The sequence below is a fragment of the Dunckerocampus dactyliophorus genome, chromosome 9, assembly GCF_027744805.1.
Source record: "Dunckerocampus dactyliophorus isolate RoL2022-P2 chromosome 9, RoL_Ddac_1.1, whole genome shotgun sequence".
In the NCBI taxonomy this organism is placed as follows: domain Eukaryota; kingdom Metazoa; phylum Chordata; class Actinopteri; order Syngnathiformes; family Syngnathidae; genus Dunckerocampus; species Dunckerocampus dactyliophorus.
Genome location: NC_072827.1, coordinates 21,089,429 through 21,110,336, shown reverse-complemented (window position 1 = coordinate 21,110,336; position 20,908 = coordinate 21,089,429). Strand labels below are relative to the sequence as shown.

At 40.1% G+C, this 20,908-nt stretch overlaps 1 protein-coding gene across 12 annotated transcripts in view; it reads right to left on the bottom strand.

Annotated features, from left to right (window-relative positions):
* Positions 1-20,908, bottom strand: part of nalcn (sodium leak channel, non-selective) — a 96,557-nt gene that overhangs the window by 38,596 nt on the left and 37,053 nt on the right. For all 12 annotated transcript variants that reach the window (XR_008572420.1, XR_008572421.1, XR_008572422.1 and 9 more), the window contains 5 exons: positions 20,681-20,812; positions 19,909-20,076; positions 16,400-16,591; positions 14,427-14,564; positions 12,849-12,923 (listed from right to left, as the gene is read on the bottom strand). Coding sequence is in view for 9 of the 12 variants with exons in the window: in XM_054786783.1 (XP_054642758.1) it covers positions 12,849-12,923; positions 14,427-14,564; positions 16,400-16,591; positions 19,909-20,076; positions 20,681-20,812 (705 nt within the window). In the remaining 3 variants the exon portion in view is untranslated. The remainder of the gene's footprint in view (positions 1-12,848; positions 12,924-14,426; positions 14,565-16,399; positions 16,592-19,908; positions 20,077-20,680; positions 20,813-20,908) is intronic.

Sequence of the window (20,908 nt, the reverse complement as noted above, 5' to 3'; positions counted from 1 at the left end):
TTAAATATTACACTAATTTGCATTGTCACCTATAACACATGATGTTTACAGCTTATAATACAGTACAGTGACCAAAATCTTTTTTTTTTTTTTTTGGCATCTCTAATGCACAAAATAAATCAAAGTGGCCCCCACATCCTTAAATTCTTCTATATATTATATTTTTATTTGAAAATGTTCTTTATTGGAAAAGTACCTGTGATCATTTTGCAATTTTTTATGGTTCATTTTAAAAATCATTAAAGCTGTTTAACCAAAAGCTAGGCAGTTATGTTTTGGATTTTGTTCCCTTTCTATAATTAATATGAACCAAACCGTGACGTTAAAATCGAGGAACGTACCAAACCGTGACTGTGGCGTACCATTACACCTCCATTACATACTCATGAGCAATCCCTCCGCAAGTCATGTGTCATTCAGAACTTTAAGCTCTGTAAGATCAGTATTTTCCTTGACAGTAACAGCTACTATGATCAAAGCCAACATTAATATGTATATCATGTCATCCATCATAACCTATTCACACTCAAGCAGTTTGGCGTGAGTCCCCCATGCCTGAGGGCCCATCCAGATGCTATACCCAGGAGGAAGGAGCTGAGACTGAGAGTGAGAGTGAGCGAGGTCACCCTCTCCTCTCATTAGTTGGGTAATGAGGCGTGCCTTGGAGCTGCTGTAGAGCCACATAGCCCATAAAGCCCTAATAGCTACCTTCAAGACTCAAAACAACATGGTACTATTATTATTATTAACTCAAAAAGCATACTTACAGTCTTTTAGTGTATATGTGTTCACCTTTACCATCACATACATTATTGAGGTTATTGGTGTGTTAGTGGCTTTGAACGCTAAATTTCTGTCCATGGCATCCAATAAATTGTCTCTGTCCATCTTTTTGAGTATTTTTAAGTCACCTGGGCAAACCCTGAAGTTGAAGTGAAATGTAATTTACTCCACAGACACTGTGGTAAAAACAATTTGACAAGAGTAAACGTTTACTTGCTGATTGGAGCTACAGCTAGTTACATACTGGATATTGGACACTGGATACATTCAACATTTGCAGCTAAACAACTCAAGAAAGAGACACCACGTGACCTATTGTTTCACACATTCCAAATGAAAGCAAAAACCCTTATAGTGCATGGCACATTGCAGTGTATCAATCATTTGCTATGTAGCAAAATAAACCTTGTCTGATCATTTTACTGAGGGACAAACTTTATACAAGCATTGCACACAACATACACACCTGACCAAAAGACCAGTTGTAAAATTGCAAGACTTTACATTTTGCACTGTTGGATCTTAACAATGTTCTAAGTAGAGCTTCAAAATGCAAAAAGAAGAAACGGGAGTGAGAAGAAATGTTTTGAGTAAGCAATTTATGGCAAACAACTATTAAAGTGACAGGTTGTTCATCACCTGATCAAAAGTTTAGGCTCACAGCTTTTAAAAGTCAAAATCTTGGCAAAAATGATCTTTGATCTTTGATTTCATTCTATAATATGGTAGTGGACTTTTTTTTTTTAAATCTACGAAGGTTTGAACTTTGAGAGAAATGTGAGAAAATGTTCATGCCTGTCTGAGAAAAGTGTAGAAGGTGAGGGGTTTTACAGCCTTAAAACATATAATAAAGGAAAAAACATATTCTGTACATGAAAAGACATTCTGTGTAAATGAAAAAATATATAATGAATGAAAAAAATATATAAAGAAAGGAACAAAAAAAATCAACTTCTACTACACAGATTTCACTTAGCACGGGTATTTTTTGGAACCTAACCTCCGCTTTAAATGAGGGAACACTGTACTGTATATAAAAATCACAAGCAAATGTTTATTTTTCCAATCCGGCTGAATACATAATTTTTTTTTCTTTCTGGGCAGCCTTTGGCCCGATCAAAATGTCAGTGGGAATGCTAAGTGAACTAGGCCCAAACCTGTTGTTGAAAACGCACTAAGAGCTTTGGTCCATAGCAAAGCACCAAAATACGCACCAAAGTTTGAACATAGCCTATATGCCTCCAAAGTTAAGCTTAAACATTATGTTGAACAAACAGCACATTGAAATCATTAGGCATTCATTTTACAGTGAAATCAACAAAAGCCTAAGTAGAAATAGTCTTCTGATATAAAGGATATCCCTGCAATGCTGGTGGCAATCAGCCTCACAGTGCAAGCTACATTTAGAATGTTTAGCAGAGCACGGCGCCTGCAGCGGCTCCCAATTGATAACTGAAGGTGACATTCGAAAGATAAGAACACATTGTAATCGGGAATTCTCTAAGGGTGGGGGGGGTATGCTCTTTTCTTCTCCGTTCACTCCCGTCATCCTCTTCTTAGCCTTTTCTTTTCTCCCACTAATTCCCGAAATAAGCCCCTCGGTCCATTAAATCTGAGATACATCAGAGAGAGGGCAAGCTTTTAGTTTAATTAATAAACAATGAAGCTCTTAGCTGGAGGTGGTAATACAAGCGCTACATAATGCCTTTGATCAGGTTGAATTCACCTTCACAAAGGTGTTTGTTTTATATGCACAAATAGAAGTTTTAGTAAAGGTTACAACTGTATGTCACTGTCACAGCTGTACAAACAGTATGTAGTACAGGTGTAATGGTACGCCATAATCATGGTTTTGTACGGTTTAAGGTCATGGTTTGGTAGGTGTTAACACATTTTAACATATGGAACATATGGACGTGGCAGTGCCCGATGCTGAATTAGAATTGCACATTAAGTGCTTTGCGCACACTATAAACCTTACAATCCTACCTCCACTTGGTGTTCCCAGTGTCACTTGTTAATGCCGGTGCGTGAGACGTGAGATACTTTTTTTCCCATTTAATAGCTGCCGCGGTCCAAGGAGAAGATTTAGTATGTCTACACTTGATCAAACTTACTTAAGATTTGTCAGATCAAAACACAATCACAGCATAAGATCTCAAAATGTGATATCCGTGGCACTTCTTCCTGAATCAGCACTCTAAGCATCATGGGAACTGTAGTTCTTTTACCGTACACAAACCTAATACTGCAACCTATTTGAGGTGTGTCTTTACATAACCCAAAACAAACATAATTGATAGTAGCAGCAGCTCATTAGCTCGTAAAAATCCATAAGTTAGCTTCATCATTGTTTAAGGGTTACTTAAGGGTTAAAAGCATGTGAGAAAATTTGCAGTTTATAGTCCGGAAATTACGGTATATTGTGAAGCAGTTTATCTTCCTGTGCTTCACTATATGTGTTCCGTGTGAGAACTCATTATGTCTTTGTATGGTAAATGTTTGATATCGTAAATCAGATTATAAATACAGGAGGTCCTTGGCTTACAAGATTTCAGTTTATGGCGTTTTGGTTTAAGGAGTTTCGTGGTTGTGACACACTCCCATAAATTAATTTGCTCAAGAACTAGTTACGTGCGTGAAAATGGACAGTGAACACTACGCTGCATAGCGGTCTCATTATTGCAATTTCTCCTGCCTCATCTACTTCCTCCTCCCAATAAGCATGTCTGTCCCACCCTTGCAACACCACTTCCAGCGGGAATTGTACTCTTTTCTTTTTATTACGGTTTCATTCAATTCAACGTACAACAAAACTCGTAAACTGAGGACCTCCTGTACATGTACCGTTGCACCCCCAGTAAGTACTCATTGTAATTTATACATCCCTTGTCCTTTCTCTCACATACTGACTTTATCTCCATCTCCCCTCCACACTACCGCTTCAAATCAGCGGAAAAAAATGGAAAAATGGAAAAATGGACTCTGTTGGCCACATGCTGTAAAGGCAAAACTTTTCTCCGCACCAGCTCCGAAAAGCCCAGTCACACTGAGAGGGGGCATTTGTAAAAAGATTATTTCTGGGGTCCACGGAACTCCCTGGAGACTCTTTTAATGGATTTACAGTAGATGGCATTCAGCCTCAACAATGTAAACGCTTGCATCCGCTGTCCATCCATCATACAGCAGCTAATGCTGACAGATCATCCACATTCACACTCATTTGTTTCCTGGAGTCATTTGTCCACAACCATTAACTTCCTCCTATCTCCTCTAATGAGCAGGCCTGTCACTAGATGGCAGTATGGTTAGATAGTACAGACTGTCACGGCTGATGTTATCGGCTGCAGTCAGTCCTCACAAAGCAAACACCTACCCGGGATTTAGTACATTTGGTATGTCCTTCAAAGTGTGTGCTGGAGAACTCAATTGTGGTGGGTGTGATGCATAAGTTGCAAATACCAGACAACATCGGGTACGGTAATGTAATTTTGCAAAAATATTGTATTTGAACAGTTGGCAAAGACAAAAGGAGAAATGTTTTGATTGCTGCAGTACAATGAAACCTTTGAAGCTGGAAAATTCAAAAGTATGCCTCTAAAGTTGTTTCCCTCTGGGCTTTGGGCTACGGGTCCTCTGGGTCCCTCTGGTGGACAGAGGCAGCATTGCTGTGCCATCTACCATTTTCTATGCTTTCTACGCTCCACCAATGCAATGGTTTTCTCAAACGAAATGCATTATGGGAAAGTTTAATTTTTTTTTATATTAAACTCGTATTGGTACACGTTTATATATTTATGAGGTATAATGTTTGAGTGTTAAGTTGCTGTGTGATGAGTTTAATGTTGTTTGTAAAATTAGTCAGACTGTTACATTGAGTAATGGCCTCCTGCAATTTCCAATGGGCTGAGAGGCTTGTCGTGACTGTTTTCATAGCTCATGATTGGCACCTGTCAAATAAAGAGCTGACTGATCCTCACAGACTCATGCACGCCACCATATGCCATTTTATGACGTGGACATGTGCGGCTTATACACCGGTGCGGCTTACATATGTACACATCTGGTTTTTCCTCTAAATTTAGTGGGTGCAGCTTCTACACTGGTGCGACTTATACACCGGAATTTACGATAAGTTACTGGGTGGAGATATGGAGAAATTATTACAAAAGTACACTTCACTCACTAACTGTTAGGTATGGGCATCAAGTCAGTGGGAACCAGGACTAACATTCTGATTCTCTCAGGGTCATTCAAATTGTTTTTCTTGTTACAAGCGTTTTGCAGTTTCTTTCTCTTCTTCTGTTTATTAGTCAGTTGTCTCAATGGACAGTATAAGTATTTAGAAAGGGTCCATCACTTTTACTCTCAGCTTATTTAGCCATCTAAATGAAGGTTGAGAAGTCACCTTGAAACAAAGTGTTGTTCATTTTGTGCTGTCCCATATAATAAAATATTTTACAGAAATCACTTTTGTGGCATACTATATACACATTTATATGCGTTTCATATTGTTTTCTGCATGTAAAGCAGTTGTGCAGCAGGAAGTTGAGCCTGTTCCCGGTGAACGTTGTCCTCCGCCAAGACTGCCCTTTGGCACCAAGTCTGTTCATAATTTTTTGGGACAGAATCCCTAGCCGCTGCCAAGGCGTCGAGGGGGCCCAGTTTGGGGGCCTTAGGATGGTCCTGATGGCCTCATCAGGCTCTGGCCTTCAGCATTAACTGGGGAGATTTGCAGCTGAATGTGAAGCTTCTGGGACGAGACTCTGGATAGCACCCTTCGGGTTAGGAGTGGCTCTTTCCCCAGGTGGAGTATTAAGTATCTCAGGGTCTTGATAATGAGTGAGGGAAGGGTGGCGCATGAGATCGAAAGGCGGATCGCTGCACTGGACCGTCGTGAACAGAGAGCTGAGCCGAAAGGCAAAGCTCTCAATTTCCCAGTCAATCTATGGTCCCATCCTCACCTATGGTCAGGAGCTTTGGGTCATGACCAAAAGAACGAGATCACAGATACAAGCGGCCGAAATGAGTTTCCTCCGTAGGGTGACTGGCCCAAAGTGGACCTAGGTTGACGACCATGTTCATCAGAGAGGAGCTCAGAGTAGAGCCGCTGCTCCTTCACATTAACAGGAGGCAGTTGAGGTGGCTGGGGCATATCGTCCGGACGTCTCCTGGCCGCCTCCCTGGTGAGGTGTTCCAGGCATGCACAGCCGAGTGGAGGCCCCGGGGCAGACCGAGGACACGCTGGAAGGATTAACTCCACAAGGTGGCTAAATCTGAATTTGGAGCATCATGAGTAAAGAAGAAGAAGCTTTATTTATCTCTGCATGTGCTTTAAAATCTTGGTTGCGTGACACAGCTGTTGGTGAGAAAATCATGCATGCGACTTGTCGTACTGTTGTTTCCAATAAACTCATCAGCGCTATTAATTCTGGCTGAGCAGTCTGGTCCTTACTGCTATTACAAAATCGGTTCTGTTGCTGTGTTGTTCAATATACTTGTTAATAAATGACCATGTTGTCAAAGAGAGCTAGGTTTTCTTTTCCATTTTCTCATGCATTGAGCATAATTATAAAAATGTTATATTGGTTGTTGTTATTGTTATTTCTATAATGTGAAAACCTATAAATAATGAGCTAATTTATAATGACTTTTCACATGAAAGAAACAACAACCTATCTCCGATGAACGCCCATCCTCTTTGCGGTTCAGGTAAATAAACACCCCAGCTGTAATGACAGCTTTTGTTTTTTGTTTGGTTTATCTAAAACATTTTTAATAATTTCATTTATTTGTAAAATCTGTGAGTGCAATACTGTATGTACTTCAGGCTTTCATGCAAATCCTGCTTAATACGTAGTAGGTTCATTAAAAATATGTTGCAAAAACATGGCTTTTTTGTTATGGGTAATTATAGTTCAATGCAGACTAAACAACCTCGTTAATTGCCTATTGAAGTAGGAAAGACTGTCACTGCTGAAGTACACTGATGTGATGTAGTATATCTTGCTCTCTATCGTCTCATCTTGTTTTATTCCAACAATGCGTCTCATGATTTACAGTATCTACCTGGCCTGAGGACCAAGGTGATGCTACACATTTCCTTCCAAACACACCCACATGATTACCATCACCACAACATCCTGAGGGGTAAACACCTTCCGTTTTTTTCTTTTCAATTTGGATGATATTTGCTGGCACAGGCTAAATATTTCCCTCCTATCTCTGCAAGCCCTCCTTTGAGCCCTGTGGTATGTGGGGGTGATTTGTTAGGTGGTTGGTGGGCCATCAGTCTCTCCCCATCAGTGAAGCCCACCAAAGTGTGACACAGTAGATGAAGGCGCAGCAGTGTCACACCATCGCTTTTAATAGCACGTGCAGCTATTGGCCAATTACTGTGGTCTTCAATCACACCAGAAAAAAAACACTTTAGATGTCTGTAAGCCTGCAGCATATAAAAACATGTGTACCATATGCACATTGTATTGTGCAGCATTTTACAGCATCACCTCTGAGGAGAAAGGACGCTGATGATTGTGTGGGCGCGCTGTGACGACGTGTCGCTTCTGTTTTCCTCTGCTGTCTGTCTACCTTGGTTTTATTAAACCTATTGGAGCAAACCTAATTTCACACAGTAAATTCATTATCCTAATCAACGCTGATGACTGTGTCACTGTGTGTGTGCGTGTGTGTATGTGAGTGTGTGTTGGAGTTTAAAATGTTGTTTGTCCTCTACAGCCTGGTTTTCCTCCCACCTTGCAAATGATAACAGATCGCTCTCTCTGTGCATACACACGTGAGAGAGGGCTGAAAGCTGAACTCAAGCAGGGCTTCAGGGCCGCCGTTTCACTTGGAGACAGCTTCCATCACGTCATATTAAGAGCGGCACGGCAGGCTGTACCTTTTTGAGATGTAGAAAACGACCCACCCGCCCAAATCAAAAGGAATGGAGCTGTCAGGACGTAGAGAGGCAAGGCTATTTGAATACAAATGATGCTTTGTATGCCTTATCAACGCCGTATTGATTGATAAATCTTCAGTTTATTACAGTGGAAGCCGTAGATTTCTACATCCCTGAACAAATCTTGCAAGATTTTACCATATTTCCTGAGTTCTCAGCTCTGTGAGTATCTATAGCAGAGGTCGGCAAACTGTGGCCCGCGGGCCACATCAGGCCCACCACGTGTCTTAATCTGGCCCACCAAGCATTTCCAAATTCCTTTTTTTATAACTTTAACATCGGAACAGTAGCCGGCAACAAGACTTGCAGTGTGGCAACGCTTGAGTCGCTAGAAGGGTCAGATGCAATCTGCAGCTTGTACAAAAAAGCCGTCCACAACAAACACATGTCAACCTACCTACTGCACCATGTGGGCATACAAATAAATATCTACGCACAATATCCATGCCAAAAAACACACCCTTATATTCCCGCCGCAAGGTATGCTGGGTAGCTTGTGGTAGTCTTTCTCCCAATATTTTGCTGTGTTTGTCGCAGTTTTGCTTGACTGCAAAATATGTTGAGGAGGTCGTCAGAGAAGTGAACAAGAAGGAGTTAACAAACTCTTGATATCCAATGTTTTATTGCTCATAGTTCATATTCTTGTTGCCGCTGGACTACCCAGCATGCCTTGCGGGCATTTGGAAATAACAGTTTTAAGTTAAGAGTTATGTTTAGTGCTTAGTTGTTGTTGATCATCCATGTAGTAGTAGCAGTAGTTGATTTATGTGACGTGTTAACTTGCTGTGAATGTGTTGTGGGTTTTCTTTCGTTTCACCATGAGCAAGTGTGTCGTTCTGTTTAATGATCACCTATATATAAACGGCCCCTCCACCAAATGTTTTAACCCAATGTGGCCCGCAAGTCAGTTAGCCCACCCCTGATCTATAGTGTGTCTTTTGCTCTTGCTTATTTTGTGATGCTACTTCAGAAGGGCACCAGTGATGTCTCATCCATCCATTCATTTTCTATGCCGCTTATCCTAATTAGGGTCACGTGAGTATGCTGCAGCCTATCCCAGCTCGGGCAAGAGGCGGGGTACACCATGGACTGGTCGCCAGCCAATGGCAGGGCACATATAGACAAACAGCCATTCACACTCACATTCATACCTATGGACAATTTAGAGTCACCAATTAACCTAACATGCATATTTTCGGAATGTGGGAGGAAACAGGAGTACCCGGAGAAAATCCACACGGGGAGAACATGCAAACTCCACACAGAGAGGCCCAAGCGGAGATTTGAACCCAGGTCTTCCCGATCTCCCGACTGTGTGGCCAACATGCTCACCACCGGTGATGTCAAGCAGAAAAAAATTAATGACGACCATATAACCAGAAGTAAAACCTGTGGTACACATCTATCGCTGTCCTGGCTGTTCAGTACAATACGGCTAAAGTAAACATGAATGATCCAAGAAGAACTGCAGATGTGAAGAGTCCCACCTCCCAGTAAAGTAATCGTCCCTGTGAATCTTCATCACAATTTAATAACAAGCGGTTCACCTATTTTCCATTTGCATGACAATTAAGCAATGCATGAAGTCAGATACTTTCAGCTCAGTGAGCATGTAAAACGATTAATTCCACAATTAATCGTGTAATGTTTGTTATTTGGCTCATGCTACTACGGAAGTGTATGGCAAAGAGGGAAAATTATGATGACGACCATAGAACTGGAAATTAAACTCAATGCGAAAGTGGCACACAACTGTCTCTTTCCTGGCTGCTCAGTGTAATATGTCCAAAGTCAGTCAGTCATTAATGGCCAAAGACGATTTGAATAACCCCATCAATTGTGATGAGACTTGCCTCCAGGGCACACAGTAATCATTTTCCTTACATCTTATTGCTTTACATAGTATTATAGCGCGTTAAATCATGCGAGATTTTAGCATTTTCAGCTCAGTGGGCATCTATAGCATTGATTCCCAACCACTGTGCCACGGCACATTAGTGTGCCATGAGAGATCATCAGGTGTGTGTCACGAGACCTTGCGAGATTAAAACCTGACAAGATTTTTTGTTTGGAGACAAGCTGTCTCGTGAGAACAGGGCATCCAGAAACCAGTCAGACTGTGAACTATAACAAATGATAATACAGTAAAATGAAAGTGGCAGTGTGCAAGGCATTACTGGCGCCGCACATTAAGTGCTTTACGGACACCTTGCAATCCAACCTACCTCAGTTTTCCCAGCATGTGGCTGTTTTTTCCATCCAATTTGGACAGTTGCCAAGCAGTAGCTGGAGTATTTCTACATTTGATCAAAGTTACTTTGTCAGATCAAAACGCGTAGATATCCACACTTGTCTGCACCCTCAATCAGCGGTTCAATTTACGATCTTTACATTTGGCTGAGTGCCTATTTTACAAGCACCAGTGAAGACACTTCACACATAGAAGAGATTCGTGTTGACAATTTAGCATCATGGACGCTATACTGTATTGGTGCGCATTAAAAGTGAAAGACAGGAAGTGTTTATTGCGTCATGCATTTATTTGGTAATTTAAAAAAAGTGCACAATAAAATGGTCAATAAAGGTCACATGTGTTTCATGATGAAAGTACACAAAGTCTCTCTCCCGGCTGCTCAGTACAATATGACTAAAGTCAACATCAATCATCCAAAAAGAATGACACGACTCCCAGGCACACTGAGTAATCATCATTGTGCATGTCATCATTCTTTTTTTGAATTTTACAGTGACTGTAACCAATGCATTAAGTGGCCTTTAATCACATGTCATCCGAGAGTTTTACTTTGATATAGTTTTCTTATACAGCGGTTGACTTATTTTTTTAAACTGGTATAACAGTTAATAAAGTTGCTTAAACATTGCCTGTACAATGAATAATAGTTTGGTATGGTGACAGCTTGGCCCTGGAACTATCTCTATTTTCAAGAGAAGCGGCATAGAAAATGGATGGATGGAAGTTTGAAATCAGAACAAACTGGTTATCTAACCCAAGAGTACAGGAAGTTATTGAGCAGTAATGCTGTGAGCATAAGACGTAAGAGGCAACATGGAGTGGAGTGGACATATTGCCACTTGACCTCAACTGACTTCATTGGTTGGAAATTAACAAGCATTTTAATAAGCCTTACAAGCTGCCTGCATGTTTCTCTTTCTCTTTTTCTGTCGCAAGGTGCTTTTATTTGATGGCGTCGACGTTTGCTGTATTTTGGGCTCTGAGTCATAAGGTGATTCTGCAAATACCTGCAGCCAAACAGGCTCTTTGGCCTCTAAGGTGTGCATTTTTAATAGGGCATGACTCACAGGTTCTCTATGAAGATCTACTGATGCTGCAGGAATACTATTTACAGCGCGGTGTGACCTATTGCACTTTAAAAAATCCTCAAGTTGCATCAGCCAAACTTGTGGTCGCTTGTAAATCCAGACAAATTCTCAGCGTGAGAGGAAGCACTCTGGAGTGATGGATCTAGTGTATAATCAACATTAATAACTGTTATTGGGAATTAGGTTTCACTGCTGTATTATAACACTACAAAAAACGCAAAAAATAGTATAATAAGTATTTTTCCCTGACCAAAAGATACAGGAAATGACTTGATACACGGCTCACTGGCAGCATGCATAATTGTGCAGGTAAGCTTTATTGCTTGAAGCTTGACTGCACATATAAATTTCCATTTCAATGTGCCACATACACACATACACACACAGAGTGTTCTTGAGGTCTTTCACGGATGGAAGCGTAATACAGTGGCATCCAAGTGGAGCTGATATGTTTGACTGTTTTTTCCAGCTAATATTCCATGACTATATGGAGCATGACAGGGGTTACACGATGTTAGGGCGAGATTTACTACAAACACCGAGCAACACCGTGTTAGCCAATACACATTTTGAATTACAGGTATATGGATCACATGAAACACTCACTGTAACCCAATATTTGTGATTGTTTTCTCCGTTCTTTACTGAAATGTAATAATACCAAGACAATTCTGTATACGGTATACGGCAGTAACATGTTGTCAGGGGGGGCAGGTGAGGCAGAGCCTAAATGAATAATAAAATACAATAAATATTTATATTTGTCCATTGAACTGTATTATGAATGTATTTTCCGTGTGATCCCATTCGTTTTTTAACATTTTCTTCAGTAAAAATCGCAGAATTTGCACATTTCCTGATGAAATACAGTTGCAGGAAGCTAAGATGAGGTCACCGTGAGCATGGCTCACATGACAGTCTGAGTGCACACTGAGTGGGATCATGGTGCCTACTAGCTTGTGTTAGTCAACATGTCACCAATAATATAATGTTACAGAAACTATTATACACCATGACTTTCTACATCCTGTATGATGTCTTTAACGTTAGTGTGACATCATTATTCCTGACAAAATACACAGAAATGTCAGATGGGAGGCACTTGCAATACCAATGCATCCCGAAGGGGTCAGGTATGTGTGAGCTAAAAGGTGCTTGACTTTTGCACATAGGAAAACCCAGCATTTTTTTTTTTACTTTATTGAAATACCCAAACAGCAGTGCCTGCTAGAGCTAGATTTATGAACAAGTCAAATGCAAGATATTTTTATGCTCTGCTGAATGAATGCAAGAATGTGTGTATATACATACACAGATGTAGCTATAAAGCAATTCCAACTCATTCTGGTGGTTACGCATGAGGTGCTTCAGATAAGTAAGGTCAAAGGTCTTTTTTCCAAGCAGCACTGTCTACAAGCAACAATTTTCCAGTTAATACCCCAGATGATAATAATTTGCACACGACCCAGGAAACATCTTATTGAAGTTGGCCTGTTGAGCGCCACAGTCGTGTGTGCGCATGCGTCCTTAACTGCTAATTAGCTCTGCCCACTTGCTCAACCTTCTGGAGAGGAGGAAAAGGGGCGAGAGGAGCCTTGCCCACATGTGTATACATTATTCAGTCCTGTCAGTCTTGCCAAGCTGGCACCAGAAAACCACTTGGCTTTTAAATAAAATATTGCGGTGAGCGGGGAAATGGCAGGTGGCTGAGGAAACAGCGGTTAGATTGTGGGAAGAGAATATGTAAAAATGTATTTCCTACCTGTTTGAGCTTCTTTAAGTCTTCATCCAGCTCAAGATTATCCAATATGACGGCCACAAAAAGACTGAGCAGAATCTAGAAGGCCACAGCAACGCAGACATGAACACATGATTTTATTAATATATACACAAAGAATTTGAGACATTTTCCTAAGTACAATTAGCCCCTGTAATGGTATTAGCCACTTGTTCTGCCCTGTCTGGGATGAGGAGGTGTGAGTCATCGAGACAGCTGCCCAATATTAGGAACCCAAACACTAAAATGTCAGCACTTCTCACGTCTGCTGCTGATTAGCTGTAACGTTTGAGAAAACGTTATGGTGGAGAATTGGGGGTAGGAGGTTGCACTAACTAATTAAATGCATCAACATAAAAAACAATGTGTCCAGAAAACGGAACGTTGTTGGTTCGATCCCCACGTCTTCCATCCCAGTCACTGCTGTTGTGTCCATGGGCAAGACACTTCTCCCACCTTGCCGTTATGTGTCTGAATGTGAATGCATGTTTGGTGGTGGCCGTCGGTGCCAAAGCTCTCTACCCTTGGGCGGCTGTGGATACTTATGTTCATGACCACCACCAGCGTGTGACTGAGGAGTGAATGAATAATGGCTTCACTGTGAAGAGATTTGGGTACCTTGAAAAAAGACACTGTATAATTTGAATTATTATTATCAAATATGATTCCTTTTAAGATGAGGTTAAAAAGGTGTCCGTGTCTCAGTATATTAAAGCAAGCAAATATAAATATTCTATGTGTCTCACAAGGTTGTTTATGAGCAACGAATGTGAGAATAATTGACCTATTTTGAAGTTACAGGTTTTAATGACATAAAAAAAAAATAATCCTACCAACCCTTCCGTTCCACATCTTGTGCAGTACATATTATTCACTTCTTGTATTCCATATAATAATCGGTGTAATAATAAATAAATCATCATAAATAAAAATAAGCATGACAGAACAATAAATATAATAATCAACACAATAAGAAATAAATAAGATGAAGCGACTTCAATACTCTTCTGCCTTGTATTTAGAAAACATCAACTGCTTGTATTATTTTTTGAACTCGCTCATTTTGGTGCATTGTTTTAGTTCCCTGCTGAATCCGTTCTATAATTTAATTCCGCATACTGAAATGCTGTGGGTTTTCAGTGTTGTTCTTGCATAGAAGTGTTTTACGTTTAATTTTTCCCTAAGATCATAACCTAAGATCACTTTGTTTTTCTTCAGCAAACACGCTAACCTAGCAAGATGTTGCTGTTACAATTTGAGTGTAATGTTAGCACTGTAGCTCACATAGCCATGCTAGTGTTGCTAATGTTTGTGTCCTCCTGTCCCACTCCTTAATATGTGATGTATGACATCTATTACATTGGACAAGTGCACAGTTACAGTACACGTAAAAAGTGCATAAAGTACACAATAGCACTTCAATAGCACTTCATGGAACACAGCTCATTAGCATTAAAGCTACACAAACACAAAACTTAATAAAAGCACTTTTAAACTGTCTAAATTCCAGCATCTAGGTAAATAATAAACTCCTCTATTATGTTACACGATTAACATTCTTACCAGGGTAGCAAACAGATGGTATAGGATGAAATAAATCGCCACTACTGGAGCCCACATGTGACCCACTGCTACCAGGGTCTGGTCCATGACATCCACCCAGCCCTCCTGGGTCAAGATCTGGAACATGGACATGAATGCCTACAGCAAAGGCAACAAACAGCAGGTAAGAAAGGGATTGTGGACAAGATACAGACGGCAACAAAAGTGAAGATGGAGACGGATATACAGTAATGCTTCTCATGTCCATCCCTCAGCTCTCCCAGCTGCCATTGTGAGATTTAGTAATATTAGCATAATCATCTGCTGCATGTAGAGGTCAGAGGATGCTGGGACACCGAGACATGCCTGCACTTTCTTCTTCTATAACACCCTCATCTGTAATCGACCACTTTTCTACTGGTATGCTCACACCCACAGTCCACTCATTGCAAATAATGATACAACCTACATGTCTGCCACCAGGAGAGAGATGCAAACATGACAAATGTGTGTGGGTGTGAGGCAGAAGCCACACAAAACAGACGAGGAACTGGAAAGAATGACAGCACTATTTTTAAGTGGCATCTGCTCATGAGCCAACTTGTGTGCTGCTATAGTTCTCCTTTAGAATGTTTGGGGTTGGTTTAAGATTCACCATCAACACAAATGGTTTCCCTTTTCTAATACTTAGGCTAATACATACTTAAAATAAATTAATAATACATTGTCATAGAACATCACTATTCGTCAAAGAACATTAGTAGGAAAAAGTTGTATTTTTCCAAAAAAGGGGCAATTCTGCTAAAATAAAGTGAGTCATTATTTCACAAAAAAGTCAGAACTTCCAATAAGGGCATAGGATTATGAGAATAAAGCAGTAATTTGACAAATACAAATTTAAAAGATTGAAGTAAAGTCATATTTCCAACTCCAAAGTCAATTTTATGAGAATACATTTTGCGAGGATAGCGTATTATTAAAAATAACATTTTTCAAAATGAGAGTTGCAATGTTATGAGTACAGTCGGCTTTCGTCACTTGTCTAATATATCGGGTGATACGACTGTAAAAGTGACTATAGGGGTGTTATTTCATGTCTAGAGGGCTCCAATAATGTTGAAACAAAACACTTGTTTAGAAGGTCATGAACAGGTTTTCTATGCTCTAACTACAAAATAAAGGACTCCTACTTTGCAAAAATTCACTTATCACGGTCAGGTTTGGAACCAATTAACGGGGATAAAGGAGGGATTACAGTAGTCCTAATTTTACCAGAAAAATAGTCCTAATTTGACTGCATAATATATACAGTCTTAATTTTACAACGTATTTAAAGAATAAAAGTCATAATAGTCAGAATACAATGAATTCATTTTATGAGGACGGAGATGTCATTTTTCAAGAATAAATCAAATACTACGAGAAAGAAGTAATTGTGGTAATCATGAGAGCAAAAAAAAAAGTTTTAAAATGATCGTCGTAATTTCAATTTTAAAAAATTCTGGTTAATCTTGTAACACATTTTTAATATGATGAGAACTAAGTCTTATCTTTAGAGGAAGAATCAATCCCAACTGGACTGTTGGGCAGTGGCGATGGAGTCAGTGCGCTGAGAACACAATGACCTGGCTCAATGCCAATATTCGCTGGCGTTTAGGGGAAGAAATACCTGATTTCACAAGAAAATAAGTTGCAACTTCACAAGAAAAGTCAGATTTTTATGAGTACGATGTTGGAATATTGCTCAAAAAAGAGTTGCAATTCTATGAGAAAAATAGTCAATGTAATGTGTAATTAATACTCCTTCAATGGACACTCATTTCCCCAAATATCGTTGTTTTGCCACTGAGTGTTACAAGGCAGTCATTTTTTTAAATACCTGTATCGAAATTAAAGAAAAATGATCAACAAAAGACACAAAATCATGATGTCTTGAAGATTTCATAGGTAGGCACCTTAGCCCACTACAGGGTACACTGAGGGTGGTTCCTTACCCTGGGGAATGTGGTGAAGCGGTCCAGTTCTTCCACGAAGCAGAACATCTGCAAGCTGATGGCTGACATGACAATGAGGAGGCTGGCTGTGAACACCACCAGGCTGCCTAACTTTTTGCCTGGTCCAAATATCTTGTAGACAAAGTCCTCCAAGGCAGGAGAGATCTTTATCAAGCGTACCACTCGAAGGACCTTAGGTGGCAAAGGAGAACATGCACATAGTTCAGTGATTGTCACAATGTTTGGACGTGATGCATTAAATGTGCAGTATCATCCGCAGCCGTTTCCTTTCAAATAAATGCAGCTGGAATGGGATTATAGTGTAATATGGCAGACAAACTGTGTTTTCCTGATACCACTGACAGCCTATAAATCACACTCAGACAATGGCATCCCTGTCATACTGCCAGCATGTTTCTGGGAACTTGCAAGGCAAGGAAACAATTTGCATGAAATCTAATTGCATGATGTGACACGTCGCCGCTGTCACAGACATCCGTTTCAACCCATATTGGCTTGGTATCAACGCCCCATTTGAAAGGTCCAAGAATCATCCATGCCTTTTCTGAATGAATCAAATTGACTGAGCTGTTGAATCACACCACTACTACAGTCATTACAATTCTGAGCACACGAGAAAGTGGAGAGGGCGCCATTGGCTGATTAAAAATCATTCTATGCCGTGACAAAGCTGATAAGTAAGGCTGGAGAAGCATGTGACATTTTGTTCCGAATAGGTGTTGGTGGGCATTTTCACTTATGTTACTGGTAGAGCATACTTTTGATTGCTGCCAGATTTTTTAAGGTTAATCACTTATGACTGAATGTCAGCATGTCACACTGGGACCAAGCTGGAATGAAATCAGGGATCGACACACTTGCAATGAAGAGAAGTGTAAGTGAGGCGCTCATTCATGGTCACTGTTGACATTGACATTACATTTCATGCTTACATGCAAGCATTTTTATGACAGCATACCTTTTCATGGGACAATACTATCGAAATTAAACCTAGATACACTAGGGTGGTCCATTTACAGCTTTAATGGCAACATAACTTTACTCCCTCTGGAACTGCCTCCCCGCACCCACCTGTAACTGTACTAACTTATGCACCTTCAAGACTCATGCCCAAACCCATCTTTTCAAACTGGCTTTTAACATTTAATGCTTCAATTTTATTCTATGTTTACCTGTTTAGTTTTAGCTCACTGATTGAGTTTGTGTCTTCATTGCATATTGTATATCATAATAAAATAAATAAAATGTATTATTATTACTACTACTATCAACTGAAAATCAGTCAACACACAGCCATTATTGTCTAAACAGCGAACAACACAAGTGATTAGGCATCTAGGCATCTACAGTCATGCATGATGCTGGCAGTGTGCATGATTGCTGCCAGCATCGTGGAGCTGTGGTTCAAGGAGGAAAACATGAATTGCAACATGTACTGTGACATTCTGCAGAGCAAGAGCCTCAGGAAACTTCCAGTATCAGACAAAAGTGAGTACACCACTTACATTTTTTTATGACCCTACCCAAACCCCTTATATCTTCTCAAGGGATAATACTATAGGAATGGACATACTTTACAGTAGTCACTGTACAGGTTGTCTAGCATTATAGATTTCCTACCAACTGAAAATGACAACATACAGCTATTTTGTCTATACTATATAGCTGTGCGTAGCAAGATAATTGTGTCATGCCTAGAGTCAAGTATGGTGGTGGTTGAGTCATGATCTGGGCCTGCACCAGGCTGCCAGCATCTGGGGAGCTGTGGTGCATTGAGAGGAAACATGAATTCCAACGTGGTGACATTTTAAAGCAAAAATTGGGCGGCAAGGGAGTTTTCCAACATAAAAAGCCCAAAACACATTTCCAAGATGATAAACTACTGTTATCACCACCGAATGAAGAGTGACAATGAAGATGATAAAGTGGCCAAGTACGTCTCCTCCAGACCTAAACCCAATTGAGCACCCGTGGGGCATCCTCAAGTGGAAGGAAAGAGGAGGAGCGCAAGTTGGCTAACATCCATCAGCTCCACCAGTGATGTCATCATGGACTGCAAGAAGATTCCAGTAACAACCAGTGTAGCTCTCGTCAATTCCATGTGCAAGAGGATTAAGGCTGTGCAAGAAATCAATGGTGCTCACGCTAAATATTTACACCAAGGACACAATTTGGACGTGTCCACTGTGAGGTGTACTCACTTGTGTTGCCAGATATTTAGATACTAATGTCTTTTGATTGATGTTTCATGGATAGTAAATCTATGCTGCGATTCCAGCTACAACTAACTACTCTAATGTATATCCAAGTTTTATTTCTGCAGCATTGTCTATTGATAAAATATGAAATAAATTGTTTCCCATTGGGAAGTCTGAGGTCTAGAGGTGTCTAATTTTAAGTTAAAGACTGTTTGCAATTTGCAACGGCTGTAAAGTGGAAAGTGAATGTATTCAGACAAACGTGTCTTACTTGTTGATAGTAGAACATGTTATTTCAGTTGACTATTAGCCATGATTTTTTAATGAGTATTTTGTTGAGACCAACTATTTAATATATAAATGGCACGTTGCACTTCTATTGCATATTGCAGTATTGGTCTTATTTTGCACAAACAGTGTGTATTTGTGAAATGCATCCAGTGGCATCACAGTAAAATAAGCATAATCTAATCATTTACTACACAAGATGTCACCTGACATGAGTTTGAGAGAAGCATGGCTGCCGAAATCAGTATCAGTTGATATTCGTTATATCACTATCAATTGATATCGATTTTGTAAATTAAGTGCTGGAAAGTATTGGCATATTGGATCTCGGTAAGAAAGCCAATACCGAGCACTTCTAGTTTATGAAATGTGAGGGGGCTACTGTATAATAGAACAACTACAATGTATCCCTATTTTCTTATTGCATGATTTAATATGTCTTATGGACATTGCTTTTGGGCTAATTTGTCAACCATGACATTTTTGGTGTGTTTAAGTATGTAATAAAGTCAAATACAGTGCTTGTGCATGCAGCTATTTTTAAAGCTATATGAGAATATGCATTAAGAGTGTAGGTGGGAGCTGTTGAGCGTGTGATGAGGCCAGCTTGTATGGTCAGAGTTCATTAAAGAACCATCAAGAAGACCTTTCTTCCTCTTTCAATTGTCCACCGGGGCACCAACAACAAGGTCAAAGGGTTAAGCCATGCAATAATAACTCTTCCCTGTAAAGCCTATAAAGCCACCTGTATACCGAGGCTATCAGCTTGAAATGAGCTGTATAAATCTAAATCATGTCATCTGAAGAAGCTAAACAAAGGCACACAATGGTTCATGATATTACACAGGTGACTTCATAGCATGTGAGAGGTGAGGATGAACTGCAGAGATTCACCTCTTGAGAGAAAAATAGCATCATAGCAATCGCATCGCACATTATTACTCCTGTTGACATAGTGAGGGGCATGACAATGGCTCATTAAGTTAGCAATGAACTCCCGACCTGGAAGTAGGTGAACTGGGAGTGGTAAAGGTCAGGGTAAATGTGCAGGGTGGTGCCCACCACCAGTAACAATTCAAACTTGTGCAGGGAGGAGCTGATGTAGCCTGTGAAGCCCAGACACCATATCTTCAGAAGAGCCTCCAGGTCAAACAGAACAGTGAAGGCCACCTGGGATTGAAAAGATACAAAAGTTAGTTCATGTAACAATTTTAACCTGTTTTTGTATTTTACTCTAATATAATATTAAATGACCAGCTGTTTATACTTGAATGATAAATGATTGAATTAAAAAAAAAAAAAGAAACAAAACGCTGGAGCCTTATCAACTCAAGTACCGTAAATGCTCTCTAAACAACTAACCAGTCAGACAATTAACCAATTAACACTGGTCACCAGATCTCCTAGAGTGGGCGGGTGCATGATTTACATTAAGACGACTAGCTAAAATGTAGTTTGCTATTTAAAAAAATAAAAATAAAAAAATTACTGGATCCAGACGGTTATCCGGATCACCCCAAAAATGTAATCGGTTCTTACATACACCATTTCCAAGAATTCCTGAAAATTTCATCATTGAACACTGACAACCAGACAAACGCTGGCAAAAAGATAACCCCCGCGATGCGCTTAGCGGAGGTAATGACCCTCCAACTTTACATTTAGTCAGAGGAAAAACATAATCTGATAACACTATTTGTATTCTATTAAAGTCCAGAATAAATAAATTCAGTTCATATGACAACGTTGACTTAGTTGTGAGTTGGAAACTCACCTCCGCCAGATAAAACTCGTCATAGTGCCTCCGGTAGTTCTCGCCTTTGTAATAGTTGCTAGCGGCAACAATTACATCAACAGCCACCATGCTCAAGATGAACATGTGGAACACGGAGGACCGCATCAGTTGCTGTGGAGACAAAGCAGAGCTGTCATTTTTCATTTTGCTTTCTTTTGAACTTGATCAGTTCAACAATCATACATTAGACAGCACACAAAGAAAGCA